At 43.3% G+C, this 18,144-nt stretch overlaps 1 protein-coding gene across 1 annotated transcript in view; it reads left to right on the forward strand.

Moving 5' to 3' along the window:
- ANTXR1 (ANTXR cell adhesion molecule 1) overlaps nt 1–18,144 on the forward strand; it is a 655,342-nt gene that overhangs the window by 319,578 nt on the left and 317,620 nt on the right. Inside the window, exon 13 of the mRNA XM_069618887.1 lies at nt 2,893–2,988. Within this exon, the coding sequence (XP_069474988.1) occupies nt 2,893–2,988 (96 nt within the window). The remainder of the gene's footprint in view (nt 1–2,892; nt 2,989–18,144) is intronic.

The following is an 18,144-nucleotide window of genomic DNA, read 5'->3' on the forward strand; positions in this document are numbered from 1 at the left end:
CAGTGCGACACCACAGATATATGCTTTACTCGTTTTTTCAGTCTGCTTTATATAACAGAGCTATACCCTGTATCTGATTAGAATCCTTTGTAACCTTAAAAAGGCATACATAACCACAATGGCCCTAATTCTGCTTGCCTTAAGCAGCGGTTTGTGCAATATCTCTCTCTCCTTTCTACATAGAGCACAACAATAAGAAGTAGGTTACTGTTTCCTCATGGATTAAGTGACATTGCCATTGTCTACTGGTGGTGGTCTTCGGCAATATATTAAATCAGGATGGTGATGGAGAATTAACCTTGTTGGTGATGTTCGATCAGTCAACGGCCTTAGATACCGTGAACTATGGGATTTTATTGTCCTGTCTGGCATTGGTAGGGAGAGTATCAAATCATGCACTGTGCTGGTTTAGGTAATTTTTCTCTAACCGTTCTCATTGGGTTAAATTAACAGCCCATCTCTCAGACGCAACACAATTGAAATAAAGTGTTCCACAAGGCTCTTCGCTATTGCTTCTTTTGGTTATCCTAAATGTATAGCCTTTTCTGGCAGTCTTTAGGAAATTCGATTTTTGCTAGCACTCCTATGCTAATGACACCCAGATTTACTTGAGAGTCAATAAATCAGCAGACTCACTTTATAAGGTAGCAACATGCTTGGAGGAGGTGAGACAGTGGATGTCCCATAACCGCCTCTATTTGAACCCTAATAAGACAGAGGTTATTTTGTTTGGTCCTAAACATCTGTTAGCAGAGCAATCCAAATGTCCTCTGCCATCTTGCTCGCTCGTCTCCATGATGGCTTTTGCTTCCAAGATTAAGAAGGTGGGTTGCATATGGCAGTATAACCTGAGGTGTGATCATCAGGTTGGAGCCAAGGTACAGTCAGTTTCCATTCTCTCCGCCTGCTGAATCTCGCTCTCCCATTTGTTCCTCTGATAGATCACGCTGCTGTGGTGGGGCATTAATTAATTAGAGGCTGGACTATGGCAATATCACCCTAGCGGGTATCCCTGAGAGACAACTGACATGGCTCCAGAGGGCTCAAATAGAGTGGTTCGACACATTTTAAGTATCTAAATCTTCATCACTCTCACCTCTGCGTAGACTACTGCACTGTCTCCCTAGTAAGGAAAGAAAAGATTTCATGATCCTTTGTTTGGTCATTAAGTGTTTGCATAACCTAGCACTGAAATATCCTTCTGATAAAGTAGCTCTTTATGTAACAACACCTTTGTTAAAATCTTCAGATACATTTCTACTGGTCATACCATCGTCCAGATGTGTTTCCAGAGGCGACAGTCGTTTCTCAATCTATTGTCCCAGACGATGGAATTCTTAGCCATTTGACATTCGGAGTATTGTATTACTCCCTCACTTTCGGAAGGCCTTAAAAACTTACTTGTTTAATAAATTGATTATTTTTGGTCTGTCCCTCGGTTTGCTGTTCCGGTGATTCTGGTGTGTATGAGCTTATATTTTGACACATGTGCTTAGATGCACTTTATTCTGTCTGTGGCGAAATACTAATGATTCACAATTCAAAATTCAATTCCGGACTGATTTAGCCACCACTTGATGGTAAAAGCTTGCAAAGGGGGATCTGAAATCTAAATTTTAGTGAACGGGAATGTCCATTAGTTTCCATCATATTCAAATAGTCTTCAAAACAAGGGCTACACTTCTGCTCCAAATAGTCACTGGCACCAACACCACTTGACCAGGTTATATACATTGTCCACACCTTGTACGCCTCGTTAACCAAAATCTAACACGTGTTCCATAACAATCGTAACATTGTTTAAACATAAAAGAATTATGTCAATTACCCATCACCAGCCATCACCATAAGGTCTTGAAGGGATTCGCAATACACCCCAAGATTCACACAAATGCAGGTGTATATGTGGTCTCAACCTCAAGGTGTATGCTATTCCGTTCAGGCCCAGTCCACGCTTGTCAGTAGAGACTGAGAACTATAGGGGAGCCCCAACAATCACTTAAGGAATGTATTCTCCTTGCTTGATTTCCAGCATTGTTATATGTCGTTTTGATATTAAAATGGCATCATCATCAAAGAAGAGGGCAGCCATTTTCTGCCCACCAAGGCTTGGTCATCAGCATCAAAATTAGTCATTATTTCTTTTAGGCTGTTGATATGCAAAGGGAACATGAGGGGTGCCAGGACACAGCTTTGGCAAACGCCAGCCTTGATCTTAAATGGTGCAGTGTATCCTATTCCTTTCCCCCCATTACAACTGCATAGTTCTCAGTATATAATTTATATATATATATATATATATATATATATATATATATATATATATATATATATATATATATATATATATATGTATATATGATTTAGTGGGTGAAGAAATATGATTGTTTCCTTTTTTATAGGCTACCGAAAATCGGCCGAAATATCAGTCTTTTGGTTAGGAGACCTACAAAAATCTTCCATTTTATCCGGCCTTTCAAGCCAACCTCTTATCAATCAACAATTGCTTCTCTCTGCCATCCTTTTTTAATTCCAATTAAAGCTGTTTTTTTCCCTGTCTCCATTTTGCATCATACCGACTATTCTTTTTCATATACATCTTTCTGGACTGTACCATGTTAACAGAATAAGTGACCATGCCCACAATCTTTTCGTATACATGTATAGGGTCAACAGACACACTCTCATCCGAACAGCTAGTTAGTACAGGCAATAGATTTTTTATACAAGGCCGGGACATCTCGTTCTTTATTTAATTTGCAACAAGGAATCCTGATGGGAACATCTTCAGGGGAGAAAATTGTGAGAAAAACGTGTCACGTTGATCTTCGCATAGTATTTCGCACAGTTTGCGCTTACTAATGAGGATCTAATCTGTGCTTGCAATTGCAGTCTGACGGGAGCATCCTGGCAATATCCCTACTGATCCTCTTTCTGCTGCTCATGCTGGCGCTCCTCTGGTGGTTTTGGCCACTCTGCTGCACTGTGGTGAGTACCTGCCTGCCTTGCGTTGATCTAAAGTTGTGCGCTTATGCATTGGTGTTAAGGGCTATGTACATATCAAACACACATATATCTGTATCCCTGGCTTGGGTGCTTGTCATTGTGTCACAGTAGTCACCTCGCATATGTTCAAGAGTTTGACACACGGTGAAGAGACCTCTTTTCCTAGAAGAGATGGAATCATGGTGGCATATGCGGTCTAGCGCCTAGAGGAGATTAAACAGGCACGTTGTTGGCTTTAGAAATTTCTTGGTGATCTAGAGTGCCTTTTTCCAAAAGATGACATCAAAATGTGTGTGAGAAGACACAGCTGGTGATATCGTTGAGAGAGAATAACAATTTCACGTGTTTATTAGTGAATAGATACTGCATATCAGGCGATGCTTAAATGTCAATTCTTAGCCACTGAATGTCCTAGCTCACTAATATCACCCCTCCTGCTGTCTGACTGTAACATTCTCAGCTGTCCTCATTAGCAGCAGCAATCCTGTCTGTATCCTACTAAGATGCTACAAGCGCCTAGACGCCCATGGGTTAAGTGTGCTATACAAATGTTAAATAAATAAACTGATGTCTCATAATATGACAGGTGCCACTTGCACAGGTTTTTGCATTTCCATTTGTCTATTGTTATTACAGGCGTATTTTTGTATGCGTTTATCTGTACAAAGATGTCTAACTGTATGACCGATTCTTCAGCGCAAAAGTTTGCAAAAGTCAAAGAGTATGGCTGATGTCCTTTTGCATAGGTATATTTATTTACAAATGAGCAATACTACGAAAGTCGCCATCTTGCATGAATGTACATGTTTACAGTTTTCTATTAGTTTGACAGATGTCCTTTTCCGACAGTACGGGAGAGATATTATAATGTCCTAAACTCTACAGGAGTTGAATGCTAATCACTCTTGACAATAATGTGCATGGAAAGATATATAGTATTACAAATTAAAGTGATAAATACAAAATCAATGATGGTTTTGTGTGCAAATTTAAATAAGTCCAAAGTAACGACTCAACATCTGTGCAGAAATCATCTGCCTACAAAACAAAGCATCAGCCGACACGTGTTTCGAACATTCTGTGGTCTTTTTCAAGGCTGTGTACACAATCTGCCTCATTACGACCCAGGCGTTAACCATGGCGCTGTTAGCGCCATGGTTGACGTCGGTACCTTACCGATTCCGCCATGGTGAATGGCAGAATTACCGCCCCATTCCAAGGATGGCGGGGCGGTAATTCCCCATTCACCATTGGCCGTTCCCCATTCCCATTTTTGCCCCCATAGGGCTCAATGGAAATGGGGAAGGCGGTAATTACGGTACCGCAAATTGCGGTACCGTAAGTACCTTCAAGGTCCCTTTGCGGGTCCCGTCCTTAACAGCTGATAAAACCAGCCGTTAAGGGAGGACCCGCAAAGGAACCTCGGAATTGGGCGGTAAGGGATTACCGGCACCAGTGCCCTTACCGGTACCAGTAATTCCTTACTGCCCGGGTCGTAATGAGGCCAATTAACCACTATTTATAAACAGATCACCCGAAAAGTGCGTCTCAGAAAAGACAAAATAGAAACCAAATTGTGAGTACACATTGGGCCTCATTACGACCCTGGCGCTAATGGGTTAACGGCGCCGTAAAAGGCTGCGGTGCCGTTAACCCATTAGCGCCTTACTACGAGGTCCCTTTGCGGGACCCGACCTGAACGGCTGGTCTAGCCCAGCCGTTAAAGTAGGGACCCGCAAAGGGACCTTGGTGCTAAGTACGGTACCGCAATTTGCTGTACCATACTTTGCGCCTTCCCCAGTCCCATTGAGCCCTATGGGGCAAAAATGGGAATGGGGAAGGGCCAATGTTCACTGGGGAATTACTGCCCCGCCAACCTTGGAATGGGGTGGTAATTCCCCATTGAACATTGGCGGACTCGTTAAGATACCGGCACCAACCATGGTGCTAATAGCGCCATGGTTTAGCGCCAGTATCGTAATGAGGGCCATTAACTATCCAAATTGGAACGTACCAGAGTTGCGGAGTCCAGAAGGAACATTTTACACAATTCATGTTTCCATCATTCGATTATGCCAAATAGCTTCATCATAGTATGATTGTGCGACTTTCCAATGTACTCACAACTTGGTTTCTATTTGGTCTTTTATTGGACGCACTTTTCGGGGATCTGCATCATAGTACTGGACCCATCGGGCTCGGGTCCTGTACCCAGACAAATGCTGCAGGATACATCACGAGGATTTTCATGTGATTTCATGTGCACAAGAGGCCGGAGAGTTCGAAGCCCGTCCTTTCACTGGATCCTCTATAGATAGAGCTAGTACTCGCGTTAGTAACAGTGCCATCTCCACAAGATCCCTATTGAAGTGATTTTCATCACAGAAACCTTTTCCACAGCACATGGTAAGAATCCACGGGGCTACGCGCATAATTCCCGAAGATTCCCACGAAAGCAAGTCAGCCGGTGCCTGTGAGCATCTCAGACGTGTGTCGTGAAGCCTAACGCTGGAGCCAACCTGGAGTTGCATGTTGCATCCCTGAGAAGCCCGTGAGCGCATGTTTGCGAATCATGCTTGCACACAAACTTCCCAGAGATGCTCCAACCCCTGCTCCTGTTTAGACATTGTAATTCCGGCATAAAGTAGCCGGTGGAGATCAGAGAGGCTCAGGGGGACCTCATTTTCTCCAGTGAGTATCTTTATGAATCGGGCCTTATGTGTAAACAAAGATCCCCACTGTCACTTTGAGTTTTTTTAGCAACTCGAGGGTCTGGGCTAACAGCACTGGTATGGCCACTGCCTTTTTCTGGGATTTTATTGGAAGTACTGCGCATATGCAGCTCTATATGAGTAAGGATGGCAGTACTCTAGCCCGCTGACAATGGCACTTTGAATTGATGACTTCCTTATCCCACATTTTGTGACACTTAAAGTAACTCGATCGGTGGTCTTCTCTTTTCTTCACCTAAAAGTTGCTTGTTCGATTTCCTTAGTATCCTTGACATTTTATAATATGCTATTGGGTCTTATGTGACCCTAACTGTTTTAATCATTAATTCTAAAGCGATTTGCTGAGCAAGTGCCGGGCAACACATAGGTGTAAGAGTCTCATATTACAGCCTACCAATCAGATGCGGATTAGGCCCTTTTTAGTGCATTGGAGTACAGCTACGGAGAGATGGCATATGAGGGAGACATTGCTTGTAGGAGTTCTTTGATTATTGACCCACCCATCCACTGCCCATTGCCATGCTGATCCCTATGGCCATTCCTACTAAGGCATACCCATCCCACTAGGGTTGACTTTAGATAAACAAAAAGGTGATGGCTGGAAGATTTTGAATAAATCATAACCACGGGCACAGCTCTGGGCAACCCTCCAGTCCCGAGTCTGCCGGGCCTAGAGACCCAGGCTACTCCTCACTGATGACGCCCAACAAGGCTGAAACGTGTCTGTGGATGCTTGTGGTCTCGTGCAGAATGGATGTGACCTAGCAGTTCAGGCTGGACAGCCCCTTTTGGGGTGGGACCAAGCCTGATTTGCATATGGTCTTTCCCCTTCTGTAATGGCTTGGCAGGTGAAGAACGGTGGTCTGGAGGGTTGCCCAGGGTAATGCAGTGGTTAAGCTTCATTCTAAGCCTTCAGCCATCACCTCTTTGTTTTTGCAATGGTGCGTGCTGACATCCTTCCACCCTTTCAGTGCGAGGGTACATTCGATGCGGTTGTCTGAGTGCATATTGTCTCTTATGCACTCAATGTGGTATTGGGATGATACTTAGTTTCCTGCAAAGGGCTGTTCTCCTGCTTTTCCAGTGTGACGACGCTAGGAGGCGGGATCTAAGGTTGATGTGACCACCTACTCCTCTAAAAGTCTCTGGTAAGCCTTGAGCCAAGCTGGAGACCAAGACGTATCACACAACCAACCCGCTAGGAATGGTACCAAGGCAGGATGAGCTCACTCTTCCGAGCCTAATGGTTTACGTTTGAGATAGCCAATTAGAAAGCAACGCAAGCATTACATGCTCTTGAGTCAATAGGATAATGTGCACTTTATAAGTTCCTTAAAGATAAGCATAGGCTGTTGTGGAATATTGCAACACATTAGTGGTTACAAAACAAAGTTCACCAAAAGAGGGACTGCAACTGGGCTCCTTGAAATGCTGTGAAGGTCTCCTTAGGACAAAATCAGTTCTCCCGGTTGCAGGGCCTCATTGGTTCTTGTACAATGGGGAGGTTTCCATGTCCTCGGACACCGAGAGGGCTGTGATGTGCAAGAGGGGCTTCTTGCTGAGGAATAACCAGTCACTTAGTGCTATACACCCTTCACCTGGCTTCATAGCATCTAGGCAGCAGGACAGTCTTCACCAAGACAGCAGCCAATGTCATTGGTCTCTCAGGGGGTTACATAGACACCAGGTATATAGACAGGCGCACTGCAGGGTGGGCATTTGTCTTGATGGGGAGGTTAGCAGACTAAACATTCCAGAAGCAACTCCCACAAACCTTCCTTCCAGGTGTTTCTGGATCAACAGCACTTCGCGTAGGCAAGTCAATATGCAGGATTGGTCTTATCTTTGGCAGGTGTGCAGGTCCCCCCTATCATCATACTCTCCCCCGGGGCAGCAAATAAAGGGCGCCTTTCCTCCAGCTCAGTGTCATGTAAACTTAAATATCGGTCTGTCCCAGCGCCTATTAAAGAATCATGCCGCCTGGAGTGATTCTTTTATGGGCACTGGGCCAGACCAGTATTAAAGTTTACATGACATTGAACTGGTCCTTAAACACACTTTACAAGAACAGCAGGGGGCTCAGTTCTGTTGTTCAGAAGAAGTATCAGCCGAACAGCAGAACTGAGGCCCCTGCTGTTCTGCATTTGTGGTGGATTGGCTATAATGCTGTCAGAATGTGGGGGGGGGTGGAGTGGAACGGGGGTGGGAGGGCGCACAGGGCACTGGTTCTGGAGAGTACACCTGGAGTGCCCTGCCTAGTTCTGGAGGCCTCATATTGTGTCTAATGAAGAGAGGGAAACTATGCATCTGTGTAGGAAAGATTGGCTTCAGGAAATGAAATTTTTCTCATGGCCGAAGTGGTTAATTTGCTGAATGAGTTGAAACTAATTGGAAAGGAAGCGGACTAATGGAGGGAAATCTTGTTCAATCTCCTAACATTCTTTAATGAATTTGTATTATCACAAAATATGGTATGCTAGATATTATATTATGATTTTTTTTAAATATATTGCTTTGATTCATGTAGTTTTTTTTCTTCTTGTTTTACTTGCCTTCTTCGGCAGTAACCTTTTGGGTCACCCCACCCCCATTTGTGGAGAAATTGACTTTTATTGGCTTAAAGGGATGTCTTTTGATTGAAATGGGAGATGGGATTTTGTTTAGTAAGGATACGATATGGTTGAATGTCTGTTGTAATATATCTTCTTATGCCTTTTTCTATTGTTTTGTGGTCAAATGTTTCTGTTTCTGTCTTTTTATGTAATGCGTTAAAAGTCAAGATTCTGTTTTTGACTAATGCACAATAAATACAAATAAATAAAAAATAAAAAAAAACAAAGTATCTCCTAGCGGAGAGATTAGAAAAGGAACATAGAATAAAGACATCGAACTCCCACGGACTCGCCAGACATTTCATTGGCTCTGGCCAGGCTCATCCAACCTTTGAGATGTACTTGGCAGTCCAGTCATTTCACTATAAGGGGGTCTATCTTCGGTGTCTCTCTGCTACAGATGGCAGGAAGCCATAGTGACAAGGAAGTCTGCCTGGTCCACTGATCCCTGTTACCTAGACTCCCACTCCCTAGCACTCCCTGAAGATCACACTATGTCCTTCTCCCTAGAGTTCACTTCTTGGATTACGCTCCAGGCAGGTTTCATTTTTACACAATGATGTGACCGCTGCATGGCTGATCGACTTGTACAGCGCAAATCACCCAATGCCAAAACTACACACCCACCAAATAATTCTGAGGGGTGTGGAAAACAAAAGCAGGCGGCATGGGAGCAATACATAAGAAGCCCAGGCCAAAAATAACTTGGCAGGGGCCTGCATGCTCTTTGTCACTTTTCCAACCAACTTCAGCCGGCGAAGGCATGCGTCTCCACGCCATACCTAAACTCATGTGCGAAGGTTAGCCCCCAGAGGTCTGCCTGAACTTCCGGCAGTCTCTGTGGCTGGCGAGCCATCTTCCCTATTAATAATGTGAGTAGGGATAAACTGAAGCGTTGCAGCCAATAGGCATTCAGCCACACAAGAACCTACCAGCTTTGTTGAGAACTCTTCATATTTGCCGCCTAGAAAATGACTACTTGAAGCTGGACGTCATCAATGCTGATTGAGAGTAAAATAAGTCACTTAGTTCACAATTGAACGCATTTATGAATGGAGGAATGAAGACACGTAATTTGTACAGCGCTTATAGCGTAATCGCCACAAACTACGTCATGCCAGTCGGGGAGAGTGTGCAGAGGATCCAGAAGGTGACTTGGTTGGCTTCGGTGGATATGGTCAATGGAAACATGTCCCATAGCTGGTTCCATGTAATAATGTCCCTGCAAAAATGTCCCCTGGCATAAACGTTATCAAAAAATGGCTGTCTTTTGCAGGGACATTATTACATTGTCCATGGTGGACACCCCTGCGACCCTCTAAATCTTTTTTTTTTTGTTCAAGGGGAGCGGGGACACCCCTGCAGCCCCCACACCCCCCTTGACCCCATATATATGGTCACCATATATAATGTCACCACAACCTTTTGCCCTAGCTGTGGTCCTTGTACTACAAATCATCTGCCTCCTTTTCAGCTGAGGCCAGTTCAGGGTATTTAGAGAGGGTTTTTGTGAATATTGCTGAGGTTTGCAGCATCCTTTCCCTGGGTGCATTTGTAGGTGAGGCAGAGGGTCTTGCAAGTGATAATGGTGTTGACAGAGTCGTGTAGTGATGCTACGGTCCACGAGATGGACTCCCAAGCCTTCTCCTTAGCTACCAGTTTTGATACAGTCGTAGAAGAGTGATCTGGCATAGATGAGCCTGAAATGGATGGAGGACCCTACTTCTGTAGGGTAGTCAGGTGTGTTGCAAATGCAAAGGTGGAGTCCCTGACAACATGCCATTTGCTAGCAATGTGTCATGGAGCAGAAGCACACTTCTGTGTATCATCACCCCTGACAAATGCACACGGCAGGTTGTCAGGGAGACAAGAGGTGCCAGATGAGAAGGAAGGCTGCCCTATTCCTTGGTCTGGGTCACAGATATAAAACACAGCATTGGAGGAGACTCCTAATTTCTGCCTGTACCTGTCTGTTACAACTGGGGAGGGATCCGCTCACTGACCGCCACTCCAGCCTGAGACCCTGCCCTAAACCCTGCAATAGTTTGTCTGTATGCAATACCGCGACCCCCACACACACAGTGAGGATAGACCATGCAGGCTCTAGGAGATAAAGAGAGAGAGAGAGAGAGAGAGGCTCATAGGCCAAGAGAGAGAGGGGGGTGGAGAGAGAGAGAGAGAGACAGGGAGAGAGAGAAGGAGAGAGAGAGAGATAGAGAGAGAGAGGCTCCAGGAGAGCTACAGAGAGAGAGAGAGAGAGAGAGGGAGGGAGAGAGAGAGAGAAAGAGCAAAGGAGAGGGAAGAGAGAGAGAGAGAGAGAGAGAGAGAGAGAGAGAGAAATTGTGTATGTGTGCAAGGGCATCTGGGGGAGTGGCACAGGTCAGTTCTGGGCAGGTCAATTCTTTGGTACTACTCAAACATACTGTCACAAAAGGAATACATTGTCATTTGCAACTGTGGGCCATTTTTTTTATTGGTGCCCGAGACATTTGTATGGCCCAGTCCGACCCCGGTTCTGGGGCAATATGGAAGAATCATGGAGCCACAATGGAGACAATGTGAAGGTGTCAAAAGACACGTCCGAGGATAATGTGATGTTCTTATGTAGCCGAGGGCACGCTCTTATTCTGTGCATAGTTTATTGTAATGTTCATAGACCAGTTGAGTGCATTATATTTAGTTGAAGCGCCACGCAAGGTCCACTTTAGAATGGGAAGCTCGGATGGAATATGATTGACTCATCAAATTGAAGGAAAGAGCAGTTAAGGAGGGAGAAAGGTTGGTGAAGGCACTCACCGAGCCGGGAGCCTCTTGGAACACACCAAGTACCTTACCATTCCAATAAAGAGGTATTTCTTCACCCAGAGTCCTGCTTCATCTTAACAGATGTGCCTTGCTGTCTGAACAAAATGTGAAAGAGAGTGGAGGGAATCTCACTTTGTGATGTGAAAGGGGGCACGAAAAGAAATGGTGCCAGAAACTATACACCCTAGCTTCAGCTATCACGATTCATCATGACATTGTTAATCATCTGTATCTTCAATTCAAGGTGCACCATAACAAAAGAAGCACAAACAACAAAAAGAAAAAACTTAATTACATTAAAAAACGCACATTTCTAACACAAAATTAGCATCTGACTAATGAATTCATTAATGTCATAAATATGAAAATATTATCACAAAATTATTGTTGTGAATTTAAGAACATGTTTTTCTTATGCAAAAATACATTTAATTCTTCCTAATGAAACCTGAACTTACAAGTTCACATTTTCACCACCATTTCTGTTCAAATATTGCTCACCATGTTATAATCCATAAGTGATCAGTTCCTTGATTCATTGATTCAGTCTTCATAATAGTTCTGTAATGATAAATATGTCTTAGCCCTCATTGTGTCCCTTTGATTATTCATAACAACGCTCTTAATGACAATAACCATATTTCGTACCTTCATGTTAAGGTTTGATTCGTGGTATATTTTTCTTAACCACGATTTTCAAAATATATATTTCATTCTGTAAATAGCACACTGTAATCAGAAATCTATTTCTATCCCAGATATTTTTGCTACATTAACTATTTGTCCCTGAATACATAACATTGAGATACAATTACCTTTTTTATATGAGGACTTGCCTGGAATTACCTGGGAATAGAAACTAATCGGGTGGTGAAAATGGGGCCTTGTAAGTTCAGGGTTCATTAGGAAGAAATTAATTAAATGGATTTTTGCTAGATTAGAAATAAAGTATGCCCTGAAGAAGTCTACTAGATGAAACCAAATGGTCAAGTGGTGTCTAAGCGAAACACTTGTCGGGCAAAGTTCAATGTGGTGAAAGTGAATGGCGAAGTTCAATGTGGTGAAATTGAATTTAGAACATAATGTGTAACAATTAAAGGCACAGTTCAATGTGGTGAAATTGAATTTAGAACATAATGTGTAACCATTAAAGCTTGGTTAACACATAGAGGCGCACAGGGTGTGTGGTGATTATTTAAATTATACAATGAGAGGTCTTGACAGGTGAAGCCTCGCCAATCCAGTGCAGCCATTGGTTATACTTATTAAAATAAGAAAAAGCGCTACGAGGATAAGGCAAAGGAACCAGTGTTGTTTTGTATTAAGAAAAGGAACAGAATAGCCCAGGTGCTAAGTACAGACTAGACTATGTGGTGCTGTTGAAACTGGCATGGTCATATTTTGGGAGCAATGTAAAAGTGGGATAGTACTGTTCTGTGCAAAGTGTGAAAATGGCATAGAAATGGTCTGGGACTTTGTACAACCTTGATGAAAGGATTGCAATGCGCTAAACTAGGGCAATGCTGGCATGATTCTGTTGAAAATAGTAAAATAATGTTCTGTTGAAATGAAGAGTCTAGCATGGCAATGCTCGTAACTTGACTGCATGTGATTTCATTGGTCAGCCAGAAACTAGCCTGTAATTGGGAAACTGGAATGGCATGACAGACGGATGTTTTCAGCTAAAGTCTGGCATGCATGAGAATACCATGGAATATTAGAACACCACAACCAACAGGCAGGCGACTTTAGCATCCATCTATTAGTACACCCTGGACTATTTAAGCAACACTCAATTTTACTTTGGAAATGACCGGTAGTGTGTTGAGAGCCCCTTTCCAATGGATCCAAGGTGGTAGTCGCAGACTGTGTCTGGCCCTACTTCAATTGTGTCTCAAATATTTGATATCTTCTGTGTTTCAAGTGTTTTTTTTTTAGTACTATGGCAGGCATGTCATCTGAAGAATTGGCCTATGGCATGTGTTCTCTTCAGAACTGCCTGTGACATTGGGATTCCCGTCTAATTCCTTTTATTTTTTGAAGTGGCAATATGCCACTCTAAACTACACTGGTGGGCTCATGCTAGCTCGCACTCTCCTGTCTGGGGCAGCTCTTTAAGCCCCGCCTGCTTGAAGGGTCACCAGACACCAATGTGATTATGACCCCTAAGGCTTCGCTTAAAACCTCTCCTGATCACCATGATATAGATCACGGTTGTCCAACTCCAGGCCACGAGGGCCGGAAACCTGACAGGTTTTCAGGATGTCCCTCATTAATATTAATGAGCAGAAATGTGCATACATTTAGATTCTTTATATGCAAATTTATCTCATGAATATTAAGGAGAGGTATCCTGAAAATCCGACATGAATCCAGCCCATGAGGCCTGGAGTTGGACAACCCTGATATAGATTATTTTATGAACTCTTACTGCTCCCCCCCAACCCTTTGTAGTAATAAGCAAGGATGCTCTGGCCTTCTGTGGCACAGTAACGGGTGTCAGGGATGTCTTATGTAAATTACAGGTAAATATTTCTGCAAACTACACAATGTGTTAACCAAACATGAAATCTGTAAGCTCCACGAAGTATGTAATCACTGTATCTAACGCGTTTAATTTATGTAAGTAATGTCTGGAACAAATATCTCTGGAAGCCTCTACTCCAACCAACCTGATTAAGCAATAAGCGCCCAGACGCCCCGGGCTTGGCGCGCTATACAAATGTCAAAATAAATACTTCTGTAAGAAACTGCAATGTGCGAATAGGAGCCAGAGAGAGAGTAGAGAATGGATGTGCTGTAGCCGGGCTCCCACAGCATTCAGTTTGCATTCAGTTTGCATGTAGTTTGCAGGCAGAAGCAAAACCATAAAGCTCCTTGAAGTACTCATTCGATCCCCTGTGAAAACGGTGGCCCATGTTATTGAAATGTGCCGTGGAGACAGGCATAACCAGTACACATTTCATGAATTAAGAATTAACTAATGCCATTCTTTCACCAAGTAAATGTGAAAAATATCCATTGTTATTAAGTATTAGCCACTACAAATGACTTGAATGTGGGAGGATAGCTCAGGGGCAACGTGCTCGCCTACGACAAGGAGCACCACAGGTTTGATCCCCGGGTCCGCGCTTAGAAACCTGTGGGTATTAAGCGCGTTATAAATAACCTATCATGTCATAATTCCAAATGAATAGAAGTAGGTGCAAATGTAACCCTCCTCCTTAAAAAAACAGTCCACCTTTGGATGAAACATTTGCACACTTTTTTCTTTAAATCTAAAAAAAAATCATTAAAAAGAACACAACGAGAAAATGCTCCATTAGAACAAAGCATCAGCACTTCTGTGCTTATGTGTGCCGTGTTCCTCCTCCTAGCAAATTGGGGTCGCAGAGAAATCGACTCAACAGGTTCATCGGGTGTTATGTTTTGTTATGTTGATTTATACTGTGTACCGCTACCACCCATGGGCAGTCTCCAGGTGAACAGTTTACCTTATGGTTCTCAGATCTGATCATGTGTGTTGACATCTCTTTTGGTGTCTAGTGCGAGTGAAGAGGGCCAGACCTACATTAAATCCCCTCCTCCTGTGGTTGGGTGTGGGGTCATTCAGATATCAATCCTCCTCCTGCACAGGCAGGTGCAGAGCTAGGGGCTGGAGGACGCACAGCTCCAGGCTAACAGGTGTCTCTGCAGGTGCAGAAACCACTGTAGCAAGCGAGTTTCCTGTTCAGGCAGGAACAGGCCCACGCAGTCTCTGCAGTCCCAGAAACCAGACTGACTTGGGTTTCCTCCTGTACGGTTTCCAATTCCAAATGTGTTAGATTATATAAAGTTCAAGAGCAGGAATAAGCCCTGGGACTTGCAGCTTTTTACCAGGAGAAAGTCTCTGAGGATTCCATAGACCACTTGGATTTGGCCCAAGGATTCCGAGCTCATAGAGCCAGTTCTGGCAATCACGCCAGGCACTTAAAGTCACTCAGAAGAGATGAGGGTACAGGCATGCGGGCAGACTCCGAGCAAGCGAAGCCGTTCACTGATCCTGGCAAGAGTTGTAGTGGATGTTGATGGCCAAGCTCTCTTAGTGAAGTTTCTTTCTCGGTAGTTCGAAAAAAGCAGTTATCGGGTTGCTTGTGGTGCATCAAGGTAGCATCGAAAGAGTTATACATTTTGTGAGTCCCTACTTGCCACTAAATAGCTCATTTTGGGAACCGGATTGTCCATTATCGACCAATCTGCGAGCTGGATCAACCCACTTTTGCAGCAGCGTGGCAAAGGTAAACTTACCTTGATATCAAAGCTCTATCAATATTCACATTTATGTATATGGGGCTTCACTGGCCAGGCACCAAACAAATACCTTTGCTATCCCCCAGTGGGTTGGGGTAGACCGGCCTCCCAATTTCTTGGAGAAAAACATGTGATGGCCTTGACTAAGTTACCAAACTATAGTGACCTCAGAGAGTTTAACATGTAAGCACCACATTTCATCCCCGTTCAGATAGCACAGTGAGCTAAGCGCTTGCCCCTAATATTTGTGTGCAGCTTGCTGTGGCAGGTTTGAATCCCGGCAGGGTGAACTCAGCCTTTCATCCTCCCGAGGTCGATAAAGTATGTACCACTCTGAGACCTTTGGGTGTGTAGCGCTGATTAAAGAGATACATTACCCTTATTAGATCACTTGCATTAGTGTGGCGATGCTAGTGGGTGGCCAAGGGTAACAACCCTGGTAACGCCACAATAAAAAAAACTTGGCTGATGCTGGAAAATTCGTTTTTAGTGGTAAGCCACAGGCAGCCTCTCAGTCGGGTTAGGTTTGTTATAGATGAAGTTATAGTTTTATGATACAGGGCAGCCTGAAATACTCATGTAAAAGCCTTCCAATCATGTTCTTATTAAAGGCTAGTTGTAACCTCACCACTGACCTCTGATCCCAAAATGACATCGCTACAGTAACTGTAATCAGTTATCACAGTCTAGTCGACATCACAAGGCCCGCTGCTTGGGCCAGAGCAGAGCAGAATCCCAGCTGTCACTGAGGACCTTAATGAAAGCATAACTACTAGCTTTTCAGATTCCTTTCTTCTACAATAACTTTCAGTGACACTTTACAACAAAAACAAAAGGCTACCTGTACTCCCAACAATCCTTCAGGTAAACAATATAGTCACATGCCCAAAAATATGCAAAGAAATGGACGGCCCAATGAACGGCCCCAAATCCTTTTTTTGCATGTGACTCTTTACAGCCATTCATTGATAAGGGGCTGTTTATGGTAGTATCTGTATTCTGTGCACTGATGGAGTTTAACGCTGGAGAGAAGAGATATGATCTAGGAGAGATCCTATCACTGCTACGAGAAAATCAAACAATTGGCTGTCCATGCAAGAAAAAATACAGTTAAAAGTGGCCTCTCTCACCTACAAATGCCTAAATAATGCGGCGCCCCCCTACCTTACAGAGAGAATTGCCTCTCAGTCCCAAGATTTAAACTTTCAAGAGTCGGAGGACTTAGCTTCCCAGTTAAGGCAGCTCAACTGTGGAACTCCTTACCTCTTCCCCTGCGAAAAGAGCAATCGTACCTACAATTCCGACAGAACCTTATTAACTGGCTAAAAACCCAGTCCACCAATTCTGGCGTGTAACTAAACATACACCTACTCAACAATGGGCCACTAACTGTATATAGTACTTGTTCTGTACCCGACCTGATCCCCCCCTCCCACTAGGATCTGCACACCTTCATTAGGCTAATGGACATACGTCAATGTATTTCTGTAATAATATCACCTTATTGCATACAGTATTATCCTGCACTCTGACTAGGCTACAACATATCACTTGGAATGCATACCCTGCATTATGTAAACTTATATTTGTAAATACACTCGCTGTATTATGGAAATTCATCTATGTAAATATACTGTGTACTTTTGTAACCAAATAAGTTGTTTTGCTGTAAACTTATCCATGTAAATGTACTTTTTATAAGCAAGCAAGCTGTCTTATGCAAATGCGCCCTGATACTCTTGGGTCTGGCGCGCAATACAAGTAATAAACTAAACTAAAATCTAAATATGTTTTAAAGCACAAAATAGTTTTTAGATGCATTTTATTAAACTGCTTAAGCTATATTTCTGCAGCACAATGTAAGGTCTCCATTAGTAACGTCATCCAAACATATGTTACAACGACTTTATGGATAAACAGCTGGAATATCTCTTGCATTAGATTAAACAAAAGGACAGGTATTAAATTGGATACAAAGTGTGGCTATGTATTATAAGGAATAAAATACCCACTATTGTGTGTAACAAGGATATGGCAAGTCACATTGGCATTCTGTGGCCCTATAAAGCAACTCCGCTTTGAGGCTCAATTCTCTACTTGGGCACAAAGCTCCTTAGTGAATGGCAATATCCTTATAAGATACTTGTTATACATATATACAAGCATGCTAACCATTGCTGCTTTCAGTTTATAGCACAGGGAGAAGCATGTGCTCTTGGAAGGTGCTATCCATTCCCTGATGTGGGCGGAATGCCACGTGTGAGTGCAGAAGGGCAGCCGGTGCACTTCACACAGGTTTAAAGCACACTTGGAAAGATTCCAATTACACACATTTTAATTATTGTGCAAGTAGAAATGCTTACACTAGTTTTAAATTCTGTGACAGACAGGAAACACGATACGCATCTATGTTCCTGCTCCAGCTAATGACAAAAAAATTGGTAATGCCAGAAGGTAAACTACAATCAGATCTGTGAGTCTCCTTCAAGATGATACCGTGACATGCAAAGCATATCTCAGTATTGCTCAAATAATCCATGATTCTCAGCAATATCAAGGTGTTATTTAAATGTTTTAGGAAGCTATCATGTGAACTGCTCAACTACATCACGATACACTCAACTATGCCAGTGTTCAAGTCAATATGCCAGCCTCTCGGTGAAGATATTGCCATGCCAATTTCCACATTGCCACGTCAG

This window comes from Ambystoma mexicanum, chromosome 10 (assembly GCF_040938575.1).
Source record: "Ambystoma mexicanum isolate Mex_15411 chromosome 10, UKY_AmexF1_1, whole genome shotgun sequence".
Classification (NCBI taxonomy): domain Eukaryota; kingdom Metazoa; phylum Chordata; class Amphibia; order Caudata; family Ambystomatidae; genus Ambystoma; species Ambystoma mexicanum.